The sequence below is a fragment of the Pseudoliparis swirei genome, chromosome 13 (assembly GCF_029220125.1).
Source record: "Pseudoliparis swirei isolate HS2019 ecotype Mariana Trench chromosome 13, NWPU_hadal_v1, whole genome shotgun sequence".
Classification (NCBI taxonomy): Eukaryota; Metazoa; Chordata; class Actinopteri; order Perciformes; family Liparidae; genus Pseudoliparis; species Pseudoliparis swirei.
In genome coordinates, this window is record NC_079400.1 from 17,950,458 (window position 1) to 17,974,514 (window position 24,057).

General features: G+C 45.7%; 1 protein-coding gene across 1 annotated transcript; it reads left to right on the top strand.

Moving 5' to 3' along the window:
- Window positions 1–3,061: 3,061 nt before the first annotated feature.
- tnrc6ba (trinucleotide repeat containing adaptor 6Ba) lies at window positions 3,062–24,036 on the top strand. The gene is made up of 23 exons (XM_056429771.1): window positions 3,062–3,357; window positions 5,768–5,857; window positions 7,429–7,450; window positions 7,756–8,205; window positions 8,327–11,377; window positions 11,797–11,961; window positions 12,160–12,261; window positions 12,358–12,470; window positions 12,916–12,990; window positions 13,153–13,359; window positions 13,555–13,674; window positions 13,898–14,023; window positions 17,546–17,716; window positions 18,231–18,368; window positions 18,463–18,667; window positions 18,840–19,010; window positions 19,135–19,281; window positions 19,542–19,685; window positions 20,251–20,343; window positions 20,683–20,886; window positions 21,159–21,226; window positions 21,374–21,513; window positions 21,646–24,036. Exons 2-23 carry the CDS (start codon window positions 5,801–5,803, stop codon window positions 22,208–22,210), a joined length of 6,534 nt encoding a protein of 2,177 aa, XP_056285746.1. The 5' UTR covers window positions 3,062–3,357; window positions 5,768–5,800; the 3' UTR covers window positions 22,211–24,036.
- Window positions 24,037–24,057: the final 21 nt, after the last annotated feature.

Here is a 24,057-nt window from a genome sequence, read left to right on the forward strand (position 1 = left end):
TTATGTGCTGCCATTAGAAACATTTTAATGATTCAAAAACAGCGTCCTTAATACATTTTGACACATACCACTCTGTAAATAAGTCAAATAGTCAAAATAAAATAATTGTTCCATTTCATTTCCACTAAAAAACAGGGTGTACTTTTACGTAAACAAGGTCTATTTACCATAAATTCCTTAAAGATGGGCAACAATGTGTGGTAATGGGTTGGACTGAAGTGAGACTAAAGGTGTGAAACCGAATGTGTTGAAAATGTATATTATATCCTTAAATTACAGTCAAACCAGGCGGAGTCATTTTCTACCCCAGAGGACAAAAGGTGTATTACAACCAGGAGGACATTACGGGGTTAAATATATCCTCAGTGCATTCAAACAGGAAGTTGTTTACTTCTCATTTTTAGTTTTGTCCTACACACCGATTTACCTTAACATTTATTACGTGACAGTTTATTTATGATAGAGTATTTATTATTGTGACATTGACTTTGGATTATTTTATAATGTTTGTGTCTGCAAATGTTTCATTTTGTATTTTACGGTATTTCTTATTTTCAGTCCAGGTTGCTTGGAACTGATCTGGGAACAGACGGCGGAACAAACACTTAAAGACAGGAACATTTCGACAAGTTCCTGTTTTTATTTTGATATCTTTTTAATTATAAATTATTTCATTAATTAATTTGTATATTAAATAATCAGTGGTTCAGTAGTTTTATTTTAATTCATACTTATTTTTTTCTCGTCCTGTTTCTTCTGTTTTTTGGTGAGTGATTTCAGAATTTTTGCCACAATTATTTCATGATTCTGACATTTAATTAACGCGTTTACCATGTTGGAGTCATGTTGAGAAGAAGTCTGCATTTATAATGCAAATGGAATTCCATATATCAGCTATAAAGAGACATTGGTCTGGTAAGTTTATTTTAAAATAATATGTCTTGTAAATATGCTGTGGTGTTGGCATTCTATACATCTTCACATTAATGAGTTTTTACTAACATCTGTCCATCTTTTAGGATCTAGGAAATTAATCTTCCTCAACAGGAGGATATATATGTAAATATGTATATATACGTATATGTATATATATGTGTGTGTGTGTGTATATATATATAACTGATAACATAAATGATAACTTGTTACAAGTCTGTCATTTTTGTAATTAATATGACCAGCATCCACTCATTATAGAATGGTGTATTATGCAAGGACCAACACATTTCACTAGGAAATAGAAGAAATCGAGTCATTTTTTAAATTGTATTATGTTGTTGACATCCGTTTGCAGTTGGTCCAACACTTTTTTAAATTAAAACTAATTAGACCTTTGGTTAACCTGGCAAGTTATATGTTCCACAGACTGCATGTCTCACACTTTCACCATCAAGCCCCGAACAGAGATCGCGGGCAGGTTTATATACTAGCAGAAAGTTGGTGCGCATGCGTGTCCACGCCTCTTGGCACGTAATCCCCTCAGGTGCGTTCATTGTAACCAGTTATTTCGGATACCGTACACTAAATATGGCGGTAGAATGCGGTATTACACTGAATCAGTGCCGCTGTTAGCCCTTTTGGTGCCCTCTTGTTCTGCCTGTTTTGTGATATACATCCCAAAAAGGTGCCTAATATTTCTATACTGAAATAATATCGGCATTATAATTATTATAACTATGGATTTTTAGTTGCCTATTTTTGGTGCCACCTCAGGACTGCACTGAATGCATTTCTTTGATGAGCTGAGTTATAAGAGAAGTTGAGAATACTTTACAGCAGTGTTTCTCAAACTGTGGGGCGCGACCCTCAAGGGGGGGCGCCGAGGGCTGTGTGGAGAACTTCACATATTTCAAAAGTACGTGTAAATATTTACGTTACGGTATTAACAGGTATCAGTGTGGTCAATTTCATAAAAACAAGGTCCCTGAAAGCACCACAATGTGAGGAGACGGGAGCCTTCAGCTGTTTCACATGAAGCTCGGTGGCTCTCAGGAGGAAACGTGTTGTCGCGAGACTTTGAGCTCAGACACATTCAACATCCGTCATATGATGACATGTCATACAGTACAATACAATTTACATTGTACACACATTATCCATACACATATTATTCTGCAAAGAGGAGGTGGACTCTGTTTATCATGTATTTTATCGTTGTAACGTTACACGTATATATAGTTTTCGGAGTCAAATGTATTAATTCAGTTACAATTATTAAGTTTGCTGATGAATAATTTATGATGAAATGGGCCTATCTCAGTGACGTATTTGTAAAGCTGAATGAATTAAATGTCTTTACGGCAGAGAGCAGCACCTTCCTCAGCTGCAGACCAGATCAGGTTTCACTGAAGCTGAGATGTGGGTCAGGAGACTCGATCAAGGGAATATTGATTTGAGAATCTGTGAATTTAAACTAATACTGATACAAATTGATGCCTCACATTATTGTTTTGAAAATATATTTAGTGTAAATATATTAAACTCTTTATTGCCAAATATTTTGAACTAGTTTAGTTTAGTTTTTCACAGGTTGCACTTATTGTTATTATATCCAGTGCAAAATATGTTAATTGCAGCCACAATAAGCTATTTGTCGAATTTTTTCACAACTTTAATTACATTGTTTTTGTTTTCATTACCTAAACCCTAAAAAGATGGCACTCGAGGTCTTACCGTGAGTGCCCACATGAGCTCCAATGTATTTATCATTCCCATGGCACTTCCTCCTGTGTCTCCTCTCCTCAGCATCACCCTCCTCAGTGTCCTGTCCCTCCTTGTCTCCTCTTCTGATTTCCTTTTCCTTGATCCTCTTTTTCTCGGACCCATTGCCATCAAGAGACAGGGATGAGCGTCGTTTATGATTATGTTAATTTCCGAGGAATGGCGCTTCTGTAGTGGCCAATTTAAAATATGCATTCGTGAAGGCTGTTGACCTATAAGCCCCGGACAGTGGTGCAAAGTTTGACTGTCAAAAGTACTTTATGAAGGTCAAAATGAGTCTTTCATGCATCCCTCCTGGCACAGCCAGTCAGAAGGCGTCCACGCAGCTGCCACAGGAGACGCTTCATGCTCAGCAGCAAAATGGCCGCCCGTCAACCGACTGACTCCACAGCGCTTTGAAATTTTAATTCTTCTGCACATTAGGGTTTACACTATTACGACGTCAGTACTTATTTACACACCAGTAGCTCGGTACGCGTGCATTTCTAATCATCTGCCACTCGCGTTGACTGTCCGCACGAGCGTCGCTGTTCTTGTTGCCGCGACGAATGCCTCAAAAAGCGAGGAAAGAAAATCGCACTTAAGCACTTTAGCTAAGCTAGCTAGCACGCGAGCTTTTCTTCATATGTGATTCCAGAGGTGAGTAACGTGAGCTGGAGGTGTGCGTGGTCGTGCTCGACGTTTTGACATTTCATATTTGCCATGCATGCAAAATGGCTGCAACATATGTGTTAATGAAATGCCACAATACGTGCTCGCCGAGCTAACGCCGTTAGCCCCGGCTAGCTACTCGTCGCTTCTGTCAGTCGGTAACTTAGCTCACGGAGCTAACGGTCGCTAGCTTACAGCTAGCCGTGGATGTGGATGTGCGCGGCTCAAGGACCGCTGTGTACACAGAGCAAAGCAACGTTAGTTAACGCAACGTCCCCGTTAGTTGACAGTCGGTTGCGCTCGTTAACGTCAACTCGATGGTTGACGTGCGGTGCTTGCTCTGTGTCTGCGTATTTTTACAAGTATGAACAGAAAACCACTCCTTGATGTTGGCCATCGAGGAGACGGTTCAGCAGCAGCTGCAGTTTAACTTGTAGCACTCAGTGTTTACCACACGTCTGAGCGCCGTGTCCAATCACCCGTGTCTCTTTGATTGTCGGTGAAGACTTTAAACATGTTTAGTTAGCACCCGAGTAGCTGTAAGGGTAGCGCGCTTATTGCGGATGAGCTCGTGATCCCGTTGACAGGATAACGCAGGTCGGGCACATTAGTCAATATGTCTTGTAACGTTACATTCCTGATTTATTTTAATTTTATGGTGGCTAGTACAGAGCTGGATGCGAATCTCGTTGTAACTTAATGTCCAGGTCTTTCTGGCGCACCAGGCCTGAGGTCAGAGGCTTTCAGGGAGGATGTCGGGTTCGTTGTCTTGAAAGTGTGATGGCACTAAGCAGAAACGAAACTAAAATTTGACACCTTCAGGGCCTACCACTTTCACGTATATTCAGATATATAAACTGAGTATTTTCAACATGGTAGGATGAGCTTTGATATCTTATTGGATGTTGGTTATTTCCTGTATATTTTAGTATACTGGTGTATTGAATGTGTGCTTTTCGTGCTACATCACAGTATGATATGATATACCTTTATTCGTCCCACAGTGGAGAAATTTCAAAAATCACAGGAAAGGTAGAGTGTCAATGTTAGTTTAATTTAACAGTGACTATCATTATCTGTTTATCAAAATCTAACCCTAATAAAGCACTGCAGTTATATCAATATAGAGGTATCCAGCTAACTAACATGTTTAGTTATTTGTATTTGTCCATGTTCTTCCATGGAGGATCTTAATGACAGGGCATTAGTTGGGCTTCTTGTGTTGCATGCATAACTTGTCTCGCGGTTGTTAAAGGAACAATTAGCCACTTTTTTTACGTGGATGTCTAATCAGTGCTGATGGTAAATGTAGACCGCTGAAGAATTATATTCTCCAGTGCCTGCTATATATCGACGGAATAATCTGATCCCTGCTGCTGCAGAGCCGTACCAGCTGTGCCTTCATGTACCAGGATGCATTTCGCGCAAGTGACAATTTTGCTTTGTCTGACAAATAACAAAGGTCTAAAGCACACCTTTGTCCCAGTGAAGAGGACAACTTTTATGCATAGCAATGCGCACACACAGCTCTTTCTCACTGGGTTGTCATTGGCATCCAACAGAAACTGCCCACGCTGACATTCATTACTGCAGAATTATTCCATTTCTGTTGTATCGCAGAGCAGTTTGGTGTTTGCTCTCGGCAGCTCGGTATCTGGCGTGTCCCTGCCGGCCATATCCTCCCCGCGGCAGCTGCAGCCTCTAGCCTGTTCGGCTGAATACGGAGGACTGTCCGAGTCAGCCAAAACACTTTAATATCCACACTGTACGACAGATTTTGCAGCTGCGCCCAAGAGTTTGTATACTATATCCCTAACGTAGTTGGGTAGAGCCAAGGTTGATCATCAGCACATTTCCCCCCCCCTTTTTTTTTTTTTTAAAGAGCCTTCATGAAATCTAGACACACTCTATTTTAAAAACAATTACTGTAAAAGCATGCGTCTAAAACCTCCAGTCGGTCACTTGTTGTTATGGTTTCCATAGCCATATGCAGACTCACTCGGTCTACTTACAAGATGAGTTGGCTGACTGTCAGTCAAGCCCCTTGTAAACTGTCTAAATTGGTTGAACCTATCGGTGTGATTGCGTTCGTATGATGGGGATAATTACTGTTTGTCGCCCACGTGTCGAGCCGTGTTCTTAGCTCTAGCACTTGATGGCTGATTCATCCGATGGAGCATGCAGTCCATTGCATGCTCCATCGTCGCTTACACGCATGAATGGAAGCCTCCGTGGCTTCCATCCACAGTGCAACTGTTCAATGTTTTTTGCTGCAGTCATCATTAAATATTGGTCAATGTTTTTTTTTTGCAGGGGTTTACTTGCTTACTTGATCTACTGGCACGTTGGAACATAAAAATAGTTAATATGTGACAACATTTTCACTTTTTCCCTCCAGAAGAAACGAGTATCGGGACATGAGCAGTAGTTCATGGAAGACAAGAAAAGGAAAAAAGACGACAAAAGGAAAAGGGAAGCCTCTCAGAAGGTGAGCATGTTCAAAATGAATGGCAAGCTCCTTCCTCTGGGGCGGACACCCTTGAACGGACATATGTCAGCGCCATGTTGAACAATAGTTAGATATTTTTATTAGAAGTGCTAATTTGCAGTTGTGCAATGTTTGAATTTTTAGGATTGTACTGTTTTCATGTTTTCCCAATTACAAAATGTCTTTCTGATCTGTTTGCTTTTACATCAAAAGAAAGTGTTTCCATATAACTCATGAAAGAACTTTACTTATTAGAGAGTGGCCTTTATAGTGGCTTTTTAATGGCCCATATAATAAAGATTTTTTGGAGTGGGGAAAAAGCAGATGGTTGATTAATCAAACATCTAAGTCAATGTAATAATACCTGAATAGATGAAACTAGATATGTTCTGCAAAAGTGGACTTCATGTATGGACCCTCTTATCGAGTTATGTACGTCTTAGCTCGACTGGTGGCGGCTGCACACCCGTCGGCCACTGTTGGAGCCAAGTTGGGAGGTCAACCTTTTATTTGATGACAAATTGATAAATTATTGTCAAACCATTGTTGTTTCAGTAAAATTGTGTTGTCCTTAAAGGAGCTGCAACGTTCTGAACGTTATTGAAGCAGCAAACAAATATTGCTTTGTTAAATAATGTTTATTTGCCCAGAGAATGACATGCCTCTCCCTCTGTGTGTTGTTATTCCAGTGTCTCAATGCTTTGTTGACATAGCCAGTGCTATTGGCGCATGTGAGCGTGACCCACTGGTTAGCTCACGGCTGTTGCACTGCTCTGCTCTCATATGGAGGTCATGGCTGTAACACGGTCCTAACCGACAGCATTGTGCAGCATTGTCACAGAAGCCTAGCACCTACTCCCCCCCCCCCCCCCCCCCCCTAGTTTCCTCTCAGGTGAACACTGTTTGCTCTGTCAGCACTTTCACCATGGATTGCACTGCTAGCGCTGTACGCAGCGTTAACTCTGAGTCGCTCATCGTTGACATGCTGAGAGCCGCTGAGAGGCACTCAACGTGCTCCTAATCTCGGATCTTGCACATCGGAAGTGTAGATATGAAGCCCCACTGTCGTGCAATAGTTGTATAGATTGTTTTCCCATCCAATTATCATATGTTGTTTAAAAAAAAAAATATGATCATGATATATATTCATTGTCCCAAGTTGTATCACCATTCAAATGGATGTCAATTGCATGTGGTGATGTTTAAAGTGATGTCAACCATTTGTGTGTTTGGTTTTAGTTCAAGTCAAATCGCTGTTTTGGGGGAAGGCAGAGTGATGGCAATTCAGAATCACTAAACACTTTCTCTTAGAAAACAAGTTTGCATTGAGCTCCATAAGTTTTAGGTTGCACTGTTTTATGAATATGAAAAGGTACAAACCAAATCCAGAACAAACAATAATGTTGGAATTACGTCTGTCCGAGTTACAAGAAAACAAGAAGAGCAAATGAGTCTCAACAATGTGATGTATTTATTATCAGGCACTCCTCGACTGTTTTCTTCATCCAACCACCATCACAGACGAATTCTTTAAAAGTATGTAACTGATGTGTTTTTTCTCTACATTTTAGGCCACAGAACAAAAAAACAAAGGTAAGCCCTCAGGTGATTGCTATGTTCAGCAAAGTTCACTTATCGGTCTTCTTGATCATGTAATTCCTTTTAACTGCTAACAATCGAGGTTACACACTTGATTAACAACAATACTTAATGGCTTGTCTTCACCGGCTTTCGCAATATTAGTATATTTTAGTTTTGAAGAAAAGGCTATCGGTGAATGCGTCGTAGTATTTTACTATTTACTTGCTGCATTTCCATAAAAGGAATTGTGCACACGTTCTACCTACTACTTGGTTAAATTACGCTCCTTTTCTCTCTCTGCCTTGCTCTTCCTGCAGTGCCAGACTTGACCAAGCCGGTGTCTGCCCAGTCTCCTGCCACTCAGAGCAGCTCTGCCTCCCCCAGCCCTGGACCCACCCCCTCTGCCTCCCCATCCCCAGCCACCTTGGGCCCTGGCAGTGCTGCCAGCCCGTCACAGGGCGGCAACAATGCCAAGCGCCTGGCGGTGGCCAACGGACAGCCAACCTCCACCACCATTTCTTCCTCCACCGCTGGCGGCCCCGGTGCTGCTGGAAACGGCAGTACGAGTAGCGGAGGCGGAGCTCAAGCGCCTCAGCAGCAACCGCGCTACATGCCGAGAGAAGTGCCACCGCGATTCCGCTGCCAGCAGGACCATAAAGTGCTACTGAAGAGGGGTCAGCCGCCACTGTCCTCCATGCTGCTTGGAGGAGGAGGAGGAGGAGGAGGAGGAGGAGATGGCCCCAATGCAAACATGGCTGCTGTCTCAGGTAAATGTGTAGGTTGCTGTAGGTCACATTTACAATCGATCCATTTTCTGTTGAGATCATTTCTTTAAACTTTCCTATTGACCCCTAAAGTTTCTCTCTTGTGGGATTTTTTTTCCTTCAGATTCTGGTGCAGCTGCCTCATCCTCATTGGCCCTCACCTCATCAGTTGCTGCTTCTACTACTACTACTTCTAATTATGCAAATTCCATGTGGGGGGCAAGCTCAGGCAGCCAAGTCTCCTCTCAGGGCAGGGAGAAGGTGATCGTGGATGGCAACGACCTGGAGGAATGGCCGAGCATCGCTGGCAGTGAAGGGGTAGGAGCTTCTTTCACTGGGGCTGGAGGGGTCAGCAGCAACAATGGGATTCCTGTGAACGGCATTAGTGCCTCTGGCAACCAATCCTCACCCACTTCCTCGTTCTCTTTGCCCAATGAATGTATGCAGTCGTCCAACGGTGTGGCGTGGGGGACGGCTGCCTCCCCGGGTCATCTCGGAGGAGGAAATGCAGTAGCTTCAGCTGGGCCTCCGCTACAACAGCCCTCCTCACTTTCCAAAGCCTCCGCTGTGCCAGGGAGCCATGATGCCAGTGGCCCCGTTGACGGCAGCAGTGGGATTCCAGGTGCCAACTTCAATCCAAATGCCAACCCTTCGGCCTGGCCTGCCCTGGTACAGCAGGATGGGCCCGCTGCTGCAGGGGAAGGAGGTCCGTCTTCCTTCCATCACCAGGGCCCAGGAGGGTCTTTATCTGCCAACAACTCTGCTTCCCTGAGCCTGGCGTTGGGAGGCGGGTCAGCCGGGGTGCTGGGGGGTCCCCCACCTTTATCTGTGAATCAATCAAGCACCCATCAGCGGCAACTTCACCAAATGCAATCCAGAGACCGAGAGATGGGAGTGGGCAAGTGGGACAGCGAATCAGCGGGACCAAAAATCGTAGGGGGGGAAGGGATTGGTGCAGGAATGGACCGTGGTGTGGGAGGAAGCGAGATGAGTGTGGGAGACCACAGCCTTGCCTCCTCGTGGAGAGGCCAGTCTTCTTATGCTGCAGCTAACTCCAAATTGGGTGCCTCAAGGACTGATGGATGGGAGGCTGGAGTAGGTGGCACAGGGGGATTCGAAGCTGCTGAAGGAGATAATGGGACCTCGGGTTGGGGGTATCAGAGTTCAACTAGTGGGGTTGGTGCTTGGGGCAGTGCTGGAACTGAGGGAAACAGTAGTCAAACCTCCGGGGTATCTCAGGGAGGGTGGGGGTCATCAGGAGTCGGAGGAGAGAGAGGAGTTTCTGGTGGTGAATGGGGTGGGAGCTCCACTGGTATTGGTGGCGCTAATTCAGGAGGGGAGGGAATTGCTGGAGCATGCAGCAGTAACAGCAGCAGTAGTGGGGGCAGCACAGCTGGCAACGCCCCAGCCACCTCTTCCTCTTCCTCAACAGCCACCACTATGACCAGAGCTTGGGACAATCACAAGGGGGAAAGTGAAACGGGGGAATGGGGTGGGGGAGTAGAACCACAGGGAGCACAGGGAGGATCTTCCTCTAGTGGTGGAAATTCGAGAAATGGGGCCGAGCCCAACAGTAGACACAGTTGTCCTCCCCACCCTGAACCTAACGCTGAAGCTGCCTTAGAAAACCTGCTCAGCCGGTCTGATCTGGACCCTCGCGTGCTGTCCAACACGGGCTGGGGCCAAACACAGATCCGACAAAACACGTCCTGGGACTTTGAAGAACATGGACGACAGAGTAAAGGTAGATCATCATCATCAGCTACATCAAAACACGCATCTTCTCTTGGTGGTTCTTCTCAGTATTCTGGTGGACCCAGGACTCTAATCACTGATTCAATGGGTCCAGGGGTCAATCCCTCCCTGGTTCCATCTGCTGGGTCGTCCGGAGAGGGCTGGGAGAGCAGCAACAGTAGCAGTAGTGGGGCCTCCCTGTCTGGGAGAGCCCCACCAACTTCAGGCCCCAACATGAGGAATCTTGGCGTCTCACAATCTGGGCCAGTGACCAAAACAGGACCCGGAATGGGGTCGGGTGTAATGCCAGGACATAGCCAGCAGGGTAAGGCTACAGGCTGGGGTGGAGGAGGGATGGGGGCCGGGGATACCCAGCAGGCCAAGAGCTGGGGAAACGAGGAATGGAGAGACGGTGGTAGTGGTAGAGGAGGAAATGGAGGAGGGCGGGGTGATGTTGGGCAACAGGGCGACTCGGTGAGTGCAGGCTGGGGAGGAAATAAGGAGGAGAAAGGGGCAGGGGGGTGGAAAGAAATGGGAGGGAATGGAGGAGGCAGTGGATGGGGAGCAGGCCAGAAGGTTGGGGCAGGTAGGGACTGGGGAGAGCAACAGTCCAAATCAAATAGCGGAGGAGGGGGATGGGAGGATGACAGGAAGAATGGAGGCGGAAACTCAGGTGGGGATTCAGGTGTGGGTAGTTGGGGCAGCTGGGATGAGGGTGCTCCGCGGAGAACCTGGGGAGCAGGTGGCACAGGAGGAGGAGGGGGAGGAGGAGGAGGGGGCTTGGGGTCTAAACCCCATCAAAGTTGGAGTGGAGGAAACAAAATGCACCAGATGCCAAACAGCCAGCCGGGTTCCATCACAGCTCCGCAGGCACAACAGCAACAGCAACAATCACAGCCCCGCAATCAGCATCCGCAGCGACAACCAGCGTTGGACCAAGGGGCTATGCAAGGGGTCGGGGGTCGGAAACCCATCTCTCAAGCCCAGAATCAGAACCAAAACTCAGGCTGGACCTCAGGGCCCATTCCTGGCAGCTCCGGTGGAGGTGGATCTGGATCTGAACCAAGCGGATGGGAGGAACCCTCGCCGCAGTCTATAAGCAGAAAGAACGAGATAGATGATGGAACATCAGCATGGGGCGACCCAACCCATTACAACTACAAGCCAGTCAACCTGTGGGATAAGAACGGCGCCCCTGCTGGACAGCAGCCACATGACCAGCAGCCACATAGCCAGGTTCAGCCTCAAACTCAAGCTCAAGCTCAGGCTCAGGCTCAGGCTCAGGCTCAAGCTAAGCAACAACAACAGCAACAACAACAACAGCAACAACAGCAACAACAACCACCTCCAATACAGCAGCAGCCTAGCAGACAAGCTGCAGCACTTGGAGGTAACAGAGACTTCAACACTGGCCATGGACCGGTAAAAACTTCAGCTATTGGTAAGACGCCACAAACTTTGATTTTAACCATAATATATTTATTTTAAAGTTGTCATGAAGAAAAAATAGGTTTAATTCATAAGTTAATTGAATTTAGTGGTGTTTTATATCTATCTATTGGGGAAAGATGATCTATTTAATAAATGTATTTCTTTAATTTTCTTCTCTTTCAAAAAAACTTAAATATGAATAAAAACTTAAATATGAATTAGAGCTGGATGCTTTGATGTTATCTGCTGAAAAATAAGTTAATCTGAGGAAGAGAATTGCAATATCTGTTTCCTAATCAATGTTAAACCCCTCTGCTTCTGCCTCCGCTCTACATGTGGGACTCAACTTGAGAGAAACGACGGTGTCCTTTAGTCAACGGGTCTCTACCCGGTGGCTCCAACTTAACTTGTGTCGTGTGTGTGACGTAGGGCCGTCAGGTTGGGGTGGTACTTCTCCAACGAGTCCTTCAATAGACAATGGCACAGCAGCGTGGGGAAAGACGACTGACGCACCTTCTGGTTGGGGAGACCCCGACGACGCTGAAGGGAAGACGGCGGGCTGGGGCAACCCTCCTCCAAACCCCATCCAATCTGGTTAGACTAAAGAAGATTCGTGGCATACCGTTTGATTCTGAGGATTGTGTTGGTCGTACCAGATTAACCTCGAGCTCTGTGGTGCATTGCATTTGGAACATTGGCATGCCTAATAGTCATAAACATGGCATGAAAATTGATCCGGTGGTTACTCCCCAGCTTGACGGTGGCATTTGGTGTGACTCTTTTCTCCTGCAGGTTCAAAGTCTATGCAAGATGGCTGGGGGGATAAAGAGGCCTCTGTGGCTGCCTCGCGTCACCCAAGCTGGGAGGAGGAGGAGGAAGGAGGCGGCGGCGGCAGTGGAGGAGGCGGCGGCGGCAGTGGAGGAGGAGGAGGAGGCGGCGGCGGCGGAGGAGGAGGAGGAGGAGGAGGAGGAGGAGGAGGAGGAGGAGGAGGCAGCGGCGGCATGTGGAACAGCCCCGGCTCCCAAGGAAGCAGCTCGTCTTGGGGACAAGGAAGCAATGGGGGCTGGGGGCAGACCCACCCTGGGAAGAAACCCACCAGCAAGGTGGGTGGAGAAAATAGATTTGGATGGAGAAGAAGAAAACAACACTACAACATTTCTGATTTATTTATTATTTATACATTTAGGTCCTGCAACCTTCACGTATGTACATATTTATTCAAGGGATAGTTTAGTTTTTAGACTTGCGTTTAATTAATACACGGTTGTGTTTTATAACGTTTCAGAAATTAGCTACGGTGAAGTTGAAGGTAGTTTAATTGAGTCTGGGAATGTTACAGAATTGCTGCTACTTATTTTGAGTGAAATGTTATTTAATTCACCTGAATCAGTGGTTCTCAGATGGGGGTATGAAGGCACTCCAGGGGGTACATAAGATTTTTCAAAATATATTTAAATATGGTATCCATTGAATAATAATAAATATTTGATTAAATATATACGTACATTCATAAATTACAGTCTGCTTGCTTTGGGTTTTTCCTCTCAGGGTTCACTGAAGGTCGGCGGAGGAGACTCGTGGATGAGCCCCATCAACAAGCAGTTCTCTAACATGGGGCTGATGGTAAGACAGCGTCTTATAGATGCTTTGTTTTGTAGCCTCCCCACAAACTTTAAAAGCAAAATGTTTAGACGCTTTAGCAGGTTGTGTATTTCTGACGTGATGCTGATGAGGAGGAGGAGGATGATGATGATGATGATGTTTGTGGCCTTTTCCGCCTGACAGAATGATGATCCCGGGAGCCAAAACATCGACTTGTCTCTGGGTTCTCTCCAGGAGAAGAAGATGGATATGGAGAAAAGAGGCATGGGGATGAACGATTACAATGGAGACATAAGGAAGGGAGGAAGAGGAGGAGGAGCCGGGATGGCTTATCGTCCACCTGGTTCCAAAGACGCAGCACCTGGGGACGCTGGGTCCTACTACGACAAGGTAATGCCTCACTGCCACCGTGGCAGTCTTCGTCTTCTATGTTTTTCTCATGTCTAGATGTCATTTTGTCCTTTCTTACTATTCCTCTTGTGATTCTTCATCTGCCCCATTCCTCCCCGTCTCATTCTCTCTCCTCCCGCCCGCCCCCCCTCACCGCCACTCAAATTGGTCTTCTATTGGCTGTCACTGTGACAGACCTTGCCTTTGACCAATCAGGATTGGTGCCTTGGGGAGGAGGGTCCTTGCTCTCTGTACTCACCACCCACTATCTACAAGCCCCAATCCCTCTTCAACCACAATATTCCCTTTAGACAAGTAAGATAAGCCTCTTGTTTCTGTCCTCCCTTTTTTTAATATATATATATCGGATTCTTTAACTCTTTTCTCTTTTTTTCCCTCTACTTTTTTTAAAAAGAAAAGAATTATCGCCCCCAACTTTTCCTCCTCCAGTCTGTCATGTTCTGTGTATGTTTTTCATGTATAGATGTCTCCATTGTTATGGGTCCGCTAAGGTTTCATTTTCAAACTCCGATCACAGGGCGGTCACGGTATCTTTGGCAGTAGTGGAGGGATGGCTCAGTCAAGACATCAGCCACCTGTCCCACCCATAAACCCGTCCCCAGGGATACGAGCGCAAGTGCCTCATCAGTTCCTGTCACCTCAGGTACAAATGCTTTTGCTTTTATTCTGCGGCTAGTATTCTTCCCAGCTGTATACTGACAAAAAGTTCCAATATTCTTAAAATACAGTCGCAGAGCGCTTGGGCTTCATTGATTAGCCTGTTCTTATGATCAAACTCTGTATGGCATTGCTAACGTGACTTGCGTGGAACGAGGACGGATGACTGCTCGCCAAATGTGATAAATTGCTGCCGTTTCCTCTCACGTGTGAAGGTTTTATTATATTTATTACGAGAGTTAACGGCATCTTACTGGAGTAAAACGTAGCCACGCTGTGAATCTTTTCCTTCTCTCTCCGTGTGTCACGCTGCACTGAGATGGAGTGTGTGTGTCAGAGTAAAGCTCTCGTACAAAGACGGAGAGAGGAGCTTTGATCTCACTCCGTAACTTCTAAAGTGCTGATGGCAGAACCGTTAACTCCGGTAATGATTGATCCTCCGGGTATTTACGACTGTCTTCTGGTCTTATCGTCTCTGCAGGGGCAGGAAGTAGCTCATGGTATGAATGAAGGGAATTAACGTTCGCTCGTTTGTCTTTGGACTTAACGTTTGAAAAATGGCGACGGCAGAGACTAACGATACAACGGAGATGTGTACGGAGACGTACGATCACAAGTTCTCATTTAAAAACAAAGGGGACAGACACTGTTGTCAAAGTCCTGATGAACCAATGGCAAAGCTAACACTCCGTCTGGTTTTTAAATAAATTAACCTGTAGTCGTGCATTTGTGAGCATAGATTCACATCTGATGGAGGCTGCTGATTTAGCTAATGCTAATTGGCTCTCACAACGCAGCGTTCCGTCTCTCCTCTCCCTCCGCTCTCGTTTCTCCTGCGCCGCTCTGCTCTCAACTCAACTTTGTTTATACTCCGTGACTTATTGAGCGCCGTAATAATCGCGCGACACAACGAATCGATAATGAAATTCGTTGCCAACTATTTTAATAATCGATTCGTTGTTGCAGCCCTACTGGTATCACTCAGTGCTGGGTCAGCCAAGGCTTTTATAACTACATTCTCTGAGACATTTAGTCGACATTTAAATTTATACATAAAATTCCTCAAAACAGCATGAAAAGTGGGAACATTCCGGCTCACAAACATCTGACTTGCACTTGTCCATCTCGGAAGCTTGACCAGGATTCTGAAAGCATCATTAAATGCCACCTGCATCTTTTTCATTGTCCCTTTACTATAACTGCACCACAGGTGGGCTGTATACAGAGGAGTACAGGAGGCTCGAAACAGAGCAGTTTTAACGTCTTCTGTACACATGTGAACTTTACGTGCCAGCATGTTGGCTTGTGCATACAGTTTGCAACACTGCCGCTGCACCTCGTCATCATCACTGAGGTCGTTCCTGATGATGTGACCCAAATACCTGTATTTCTGAACCACATTTACCTCCTGGTCTCCCAAAAAGAATGAAGGAAAATGTAGCTTCTGATCCTCCCTGATTTTTGCTATCATGATAACACTCTTTTTGGAGTTGAACTCGATATCATAGTGCACCCCATACCTTGAGCACACTCTGAGCAATTGCTGTAAGCCAGCACTATAAGGAGACAGGACCACCAAGTCGTCAGCGTAGATGAGATGATTAATGAGACTTTCTCCCACCACACATCCTGTCTTACACTTTTTTAACTCCTTAGAGAGGTCATCCATATAGAGATTAAACAGTGCAGGGGACAGTATTCCACCTTGTCGGACACCATTTGTCACTAGGAAGGGTGCAGATACACTCTTACCCCATCTAACTCGCATGGTTTGACGTGCATACCAAAAGTGCAAAATCCTAATCAAATATGGTGGCACCCCTCGCTCTTGTAATTTGACAAACAATTTGGAATGATTAATTCGATCAAAAGCTTTAGATGCATCCAGGAAACGCATAAATACTGTGGTGTTATGTCTCCTGTACTTACTAACAACTTCCTTCAGTGCATATATACATACGTCTGCTATGTTTACTTTTAAAACCAAATTGATTATCAGTGGTTAAGATGTAATCTTGAAGCCTATCTAAGAGGATTTGTTCTAGTACTTTAGAAAGTATACTGGCCAGAGCAATTGGTCGATAATTGTCAATGCTAGATATTTTACCGGTTTTATTTTTGATTACTGGCACTAACAACACATTGAGCATAGAATCAGGAAGTACGCCGTGCATTAAAAAACCAGAAAAACATACAGCAAGTAACACTGACAACCTGTTGCTAGCACGCCTCAGATGTTCAGCTGTTATTTGGTCAAGGCCACATGCTTTGTTCAATGACAATTTTTCAACAGCATACAACACTTCATCAGGTCTAATACACACACCAGCATCATTAGGAACATTACCAATATTAAACGTGTCACTCTTAACACTACTGAAAATGTCCCTATAGTGTTTACTCCACAAATCTGCAATACTGTCCGAACCAGCTGCCCCATCAATACTGGATGGCAGAGGCGTCTTCATGTTATTGACAACTTTAACTTCTTTCCAGAAGTCAAGGGCATTATTCTGCTGAAAATGTTTGGCCATGGAGTTTGCCCTCATGGCCTGTTCATTTATTTTAATGAAGCGCACAGCATATTTAAATCTAGCAATTGTATCAATTAGGACATTTTTCAAAGTAAAAGTCCTAAATGTTTAAAGAAATCTGTAATTTCTTTAATGTTTGAGGTGCTTTATATATGTATTTCCTCATAGTCCTAGGCAATAATGCTACACAATAAATAGAATGCTTCAATCGACACCGTGATCGGTGATCGGTATTATCGGATCGGCAGGTACTGATTTCAGTGATCGGTGATCGGCACCAAAAAACCTGATCGGTGCATCTCTAATTGTCAATCTATTAGCCTATCTATTTTAATCTAAAGTGGAAGCAAAATGATTTCCTCAAGCATTGCCTCCATTATTTATGGCAAAAAAAATAAAATACATAGATGTCTGCTAATTACAGTGACATGGCAACACAGACCGTGCTCCCCAAAAAAAAATTGGGGAGCACCGAAGACTCATTTTGACCCAGGAAAAACCCTGGAGTCACTTCTTAATAAGAGTCCATGAGAAACCTGGAAAAGTCCTGTAAATTTGTTATATTCATGTTCATTTCAGCTGAGTTTGAGATAATTAATATGCTTTTAAAAGAATGATATATAAGCCGACATATGCGCTTACAAGTGAACGCACCTTAACTGAAAAAACAAATGTTTTATTATTTTAATCTAAACTATTGTCTCATTCATTTGTATCATTTAGGGTTATATACTGAATGCTTTGGTATTCTCATTGTTAGTTTAAATGCGACATTTTCTCACTTTTTCATATATACACCGAGATTTAAATAGATGTTTAGTCATGGAAATTTGGTTTAAAGTCCTGGGAATCCTTCGGTCAACATGTGTACGAACCCTGAAGTGGATTGATGTTGATCGGGGAGAGGCAGTGTGGTTGCTCGTGGTTACAGCACCAAAGCATTTCTGTGGTAACGGTGGTGTTTCTGCCTCCAGGTGCCGGCCTCCGTGCTGAAGCAGATGCCCCCTCCCAGTGGGAGCGTGGGGGGTGTTGGTGGCGTGGGAGGAGTGGCGGGCGTCGGGGGAGGTGTGTTCCCCCCACAGCTGTCTCCCCAGCATATTGCCATGCTCAGCAGCATCTATCCACCTCACATCCAGTTCCAGTTGGTGAGAAGAAGCTCTATTTATCTCTGGAAAGTTGGCTTGGTTTGGAAATGTATGAATACATTATGAAGTGACTTCTCAGTCCTGCACAGTTTGGGATCTTCACTAAAATGTTGGAAAAGAAAGAGACGTGTTTAAATACTTTTTATGTGCGTTTGTGTACCTACATGGTAAATGTCAACACATTGTGATTATCTTTTTTCTCCCCTTGCATTCTGGATTACTCAAAAGATTAAACTCATTAACAGCCATGAAATCAAACCAGTTAATTAGGTGAAAAATATGTTTTCTTGAAATCTAACCCGTGAAAGCACCCTAAACGTCTTCAGCCATCTTTGTTGTAGTCGGATCACGCTTGCTTCAAACCACACATTCTACAAGATGTATTTTTGGCAAACCAACCTTTGCTACAGCTCTGATACTCAAGTGCGAACTTGCAAATTGTTGTGCAGAGTGCGTTTTTGTCTCATTCCTCTTCCCTCTCTTAATCTATTTTGTTTATCCTGTGTTCGTTCAGGCTTGCCAGCTCCTCCTCCAGCAGCAGCAGCAGCCGCAGCAACAGCAGCAGCAGCAGCAACAACAGCAGCAACAGCAGCTGCTGCAAAACCAGAGGAAGTTCCCACCGAATGTGCGGCAGCAGGCTGACCCTCAACAGGTACACACAAATGCAACATATCACTCACTCCTGACTCGCTCCTTTACTTCCTCCTCCCAGCTGCTGACTCTTGTTTTTGTTGTGGTTGTGTCAGCTGGCCAGGATCATGGCAGTGCTCCAGCAGCAGAGGCAGCAGCAGCAGGTCGGGGGTTTAGGCGGCAGCTCCAAGCTTTCCCCCTCCCACCATGGGGGAGTTGGGGGAGTTGGTCCCAAACTGCTGGGCTCTGATTCCCTGCCTCATCCAGGCCTGGCGGGAACTGTGGCTGATCTGCACCAGAAGACTCTTGGACCATATTCCGGTGAGCGCTGGTCCCCAGACGGGTTTGATTGAAAATAAATAATAATAATGTTCATGCCCAGTGACCACAGATCAGTTTAATAATCAGCGTAGCACTGTGAAATATGTCCCACTTCTATTTTTCTGTTGGTGAAAAAGGACACAAATCAATGTCTCCTCTTTCCTGTGAGCAGGATTTGGATCTGGGGTAAACCTCCCAGGTCTGGACCTGGGCGGCTCTGTTGGAGGGGGTCCTGGGGGCATGAAGGACCTCGGGATTCAGCAGCAGTCCCGTTTCAAATGGATGATGGAGGGACAGTCTTCTCCAGACACCTCCTCACCCGACAACGCATTCCACAAAAACGGTGAGATGGTTTAAAAAATGTGTTTATACTATTTGTTTTTGTTGTTGAGGCAGCTCGTGTACGAGGTGATCGGTGCACCCATCTGGTGTTCAGCGCCCTAACGACCACTATCGCCACCTTCCAGGTCCCGTCACCCCCATGAAGATGCCGGGGGGCTCGCCCTACTCCCAGTACGACATGATGGTTGGGGACGGGCTGGGAGACAACTGGCATCGCACCCCCGGCACCAAGATGGGTACCAAGCCCCCCACCACGCCCAGCTGGCCCCCTGGTCAGTGACTCCTTCTAGTTAAAGCGATACCTTAGGGGGGTGGTGGAATCTATAGAGGACACCAGTATGAATGTTGAGATGCATCAATCTATCTTGTTTTCGGCTGATCCATATTTCTGATATTCACACACACACACACACACACACACCATTATACCCTTGTAATAACTTCAGGCCACCTCACCCCCCCTATCCCCCAGTGACAGCCTGAGCTATTACCATTAAAGGAGAGAGATGATAACTTTCTGTTTCTTCTTCAGAGTTCCAGCCCGGTGTGCCCTGGAAGGGAATCGACCGCGTCGACCCTGACTCCGACCCTTACATGACCCCAGGGAGCATGATGGGAAACGCAGTGTCCCCCAATCTCAACGATACCGAGCACCAGTTGTTACAAGACAATACAGGTCAGCAGTTAACAGCTCCACCGCCTCATTATTCTTAATAGAAGATGCGGGGTGACACCATATCTAGCAGTTGGTTAGTTTTACCTTCCTTATTTTATCATTTCGTGCCCTTTTTTTCACTTTGCAGAGAGATTAAAGCGAAACAAAATACCTATTGTTCTCTCGATCCAGATTGTTATTTCTTTAATCTGGTTTGTTTCGGAGCGGGTTTGCCAAGTGTTGTAGAGGGACGTCTGTTTTCTCTCCAATAAAATGGAATGAGAAGTCAATGGTGCTCAAAACGCCATTTCATGCATTTGAAAATAAGAAAAATCCTAACCAAGTTACTCAAAATAATCCACAGGCCTTGTTGCATTTTCTTTTAGGAACTGTTTTCTTTCTCCCTAATATTCCAACATTGTATTTTAAATTTTAGGGTGAATTATTCTTTTTTTAAAATAAACACTTCTTCTTTTTTTGCCAATAATAAACCAGTCTCCTTTCATATTTATGGATTCTGTTTTTATATTTTTTTATTTCACTAATGGATGATTAAAGCAGTTGGTCAACGCCTTCTTATTTGCAGATTCCACCCCTCCCCTCAACACCATGCTGCCTTCACCTGGTGCCTGGCCCTACAGTGCCTCAGACAGTCCCCTCAACAATGCACACAACTCAGGTAACCACACACAAATCTGGTAACCACACACAACTCGGTTAACCGCACACATCTCAGGTAACCACACACAACTCTGGTAACCACACACAACTCGGTTAACCGCACACATCTCAGGTAACCACACACAACTCTGGTAACCGCACACATCTCAGGTAACCACACACAACTCTGGTAACCACACACAACTCAGGTGCTTCTTGCATCTCGGTCTGTAAATTGTGAGCATTCTTGAGATCTTTGTCCTATTAACAGTTCTTCTTGATTTCAACGCTCTTACTGTAGTCATGAGTGTACGTATCACTCCTCCGGAGCCTCATTCACTTCTCTGTAACCGTACAGTAAAGTACACAGACTACAAGACCAGCTGGCCCCCAGAGCCCATCGGACACAAATCCTGGAAAGCGACCCGTGGCAGCAGCCAGAGCCAGCTGTCCCGCCCACCTCCAGGACTCGCCAGTCAAAAGCAGCCATCGCCTTCCAATTGGTCTGGAGGAGCCCCTCGATTGGCTGGCCGGGGCTGGGGCGGCGGCTCTAGCACCGCTGGTAAGTCCCCGACGCGTCTCGGGAGTTAAAAACGACCGTCTCTTGGTTGCTGAGATACGACACGGTGCTCCTCTGATCTGAAGAGGCTGCTTGTATTTGATTTGGAAGTGTAGTCCAGCCTGGTGGGAGCAAAGTGGGAAATATATTCATCGATTTGAGAAGCCGAGGGGGGAAACAGATTGTGTTTACGTGGAATGAGGAAAACTCTCACATTTGGTTTCCCCTGTATGCTCTCTCTCTCTATTTCTGTCTCTCTCTCTCTCTCTCTGCAGCCTCAACCTGGAGTGATGGCAGCTCTCGGGAAAGCTGCTGGTTGGTGCTCAGCAACCTCACACCACAGGTGAGACACACATGTTTATATTTACTTAGTTTTTGTAAAGACGGAGAGCTGCGACTATTCGCCTCACTTCCTGCACCAACCACAGACGAGCACTCGCACGTCGACCCGTCGCTCCTCCCTTTAACTTCTCCGTCGTCTCTCCTGCAGATCGATGGCTCCACTCTGAGGACCATCTGCATGCAGCATGGCCCCCTGCTGACCTTTCACCTTGGCCTGACCCAGGGCACCGCTCTGATTCGCTACGGCTCCAAACAGGAGGCGGCCAAGGCCCAGAGCGCACTCCACATGTGAGACTGTTTTCATGTCACTCTCATTGCTGTGTAGTAACTATGAAACTGAATCTAGTAGCTTCTTCAATGTCCGTGGCAATTTTCACACTGAGATGTACATTTTTAAAAGAGCGTCTGTTCCTACACCAGGTGTGTTCTGGGTAATACCACCATCTTGGCGGAGTTCGTGAGCGAGGAGGACGTGGCTCGCTACATTGCACATTCCCAGGCAGGAGGAGCGGGCAGCGGAGGAACCACGGCCGGGTCCGCAGGCTCCGGGCCGACGGCCTCCTCCACAGTGGGGTCCAACGGTAACGGAGGGAGCTGCGAGAGAGGCGTAGCGGGAGGAGGAGGAGGAGGAGTAGAAGGAGGAGGAGGCTCCGCAGCTGGAGGAGCAGGAAACGGAGGATCCGGGCCTTCCAGCTCCGGGTGGCAGAGTCTGGACAGCACGGGCAGCTCATTGGACCAGTCCGGCGCCCAGGGGCCCGGGCTGGGCATCTTCGCACAGTGGAGCAGCAACGGGACCGGGATGGGCGGGGCCGGCGGCGTGGAGGGCGGGAGGCAGGGTCTGTGGGGGGGCATGGGGGGGATGAGCGGGGCGGGGTACCCCAGCAGCAGCAGCCTCTGGGGTTCCCCGGCACTTGACGATCGTCACCAGATGGGCAGCCCCGCCTCGCTGCTGCCCGGGGACCTGCTGGGCGGGGGGGCCGACTGACACACACACACACACACATTTTACACCCAAGTTGTAATACGTAATGCCACGCTCTCTTCATTTACACATAGAGATGACATGAATTAAAGCTCCATTGGTCACCCAACATGCAGTACATGCACACATCGCCCTCACACACACACACACATCGAACCGCTCGACTTTAAATGAAGACGACAGTAAAACTTGAACCGGGGGAAAAAGGTGAATCCATTAAACTGTTTAGGACTCATCTGGATAGCTCTCTTGTCTTTCACATCCCACCATCTGCATTCAGAGACCCGATCACTCAGGCATGCACTGTCGACCGGCTCAGCCAGAGTCCTACGCGTCAACAAGTTTAGCTCTTGCTGTTTTTAGTGTGCCGCAGTTTATTTTCTTTTTGTATTTGCTATTTAAAGGGTCGAATCTCAAAAAAAAAATCCGACTTGCAGACTGAGCGCTCGTAGACCTGGCTGGCGTACTTCTAAGTTCTCGTGTTTTTGGAAGTTTTTAGAGCGAGGAAAGGAATCTGGAGTTTGTCACAACAAAAAAATGGGGGACGGCGGCGCCACACTACTGAGTCAAATGGACCATCGGCAACCTTTTTGAGATCTGAAAAAAAGAGGAGGAGAGCGTTTTTAGTACCGGCGCCTCTACCGTGGTGGAAATATGCCATCAACATGGGACCCAGGGTCAAAGAAAAGAAAAACCGAAACAACATTAGCCAAACTTGCACTATATGCCTCTGGGTTTGTTGTTGATGACGAATCCTCCACAAATCCCTCCATGTTTTGTTGTTTTTTTGAACCGGCTTCAGCTCCACGGACCGTACAGGAAGTCCTAATGTTACAACAGCAGTGGCCTTGGCTAACAACCAGCGGTCGCACACCCGCCATGTCAGCAGCCTTCACACCTCCTCATCACTTACACACTGCTCTTATATTTGACAAGCAAAATTGTATCTCCTTGTTGACGTACGTCGGTTGTTTATCATTTTTGCTTTAAAAGAGAAAAGTGTGAAACTTTGTCCTTTTTCTCCTCCCCGTTCAAAACACTGACCTCGCTATTGTATTTGTTTCTTACTCGAGAAATCAAGTTGGTTATTATATATTGTCACGGCGTAAATGATGACTATGATCACTTGTTTACTCGCTGTACAAGGTGCCCTCCCTCCAGCCTGTGTGTGCATGAACGGAGTGATGACAGTACGCCTGGAGGAGGACGTGATGAAGATATTAATGACGACGATATCCGGAGTGTCTGTGTTAATTAATACAATGTGGAATGTTTTTTTGTCCATGAGAGATTCATGATAAATCTGTGTGTGTGTGTGTGCTTGCGAACACTTATCTGCTCCAGTCAGGGAAGTGAAACGATGTTAATCTGACGGCTTATATTTGAGAGAAAGGGTGTGTGTGTGTTTGTGTGCTTGACTGTCTGGATATTGTAATAGCTAAAGAGTTTAAAAAACAACATTGGCACTATTGCATATGTCTCTTAAGTTGTTTTTTTAGCAGCATTTATTTCCCGTTTGTGTTTTTTTTTTTTTTTGCCAAATGCAATAACAGAATATTTTCTTTTTAAGACGAAGCAACCAACTGAAGGCATTTCTATTACGATGCCAAATCCTTAGCATACCAAGCTGAGCTGGAACAGTGTTTTACAGACACGTTAAAGACATTTACCTGTTATGTTTGTTTCTTTTTTGTTATGTATCAATCTAAATTAAGTCAGTCCTTATTATCACTCCTGTTCAGGATGTTTTCATTTATTTCAGATGTTACAAAAAGAAGAGGAAATTAATTTAAAGCAGAAAAGAACAAGATAATAAAGGTTGAATTGAAGTCTTTGTGGTTTTGTTTGAT

What these genes read in the sequence shown, in the direction of transcription:
- tnrc6ba (XM_056429771.1), top strand. Translation starts at nt 5,801, where the DNA reads ATGGAAGACAAGAAAAGGAAAAAAGACGACAAAAGGAAAAGGGAAGCC. An exon ending in GTTGTTACAAGACAATACAG is followed by an intron (nt 19,686 to 20,250) that starts GTCAGCAGTTAA and finishes TCTTATTTGCAG; the next exon opens with ATTCCACCCCTCCCCTCAAC. An exon ending in CAACAATGCACACAACTCAG is followed by an intron (nt 20,344 to 20,682) that starts GTAACCACACAC and finishes GTAACCGTACAG; the next exon opens with TAAAGTACACAGACTACAAG.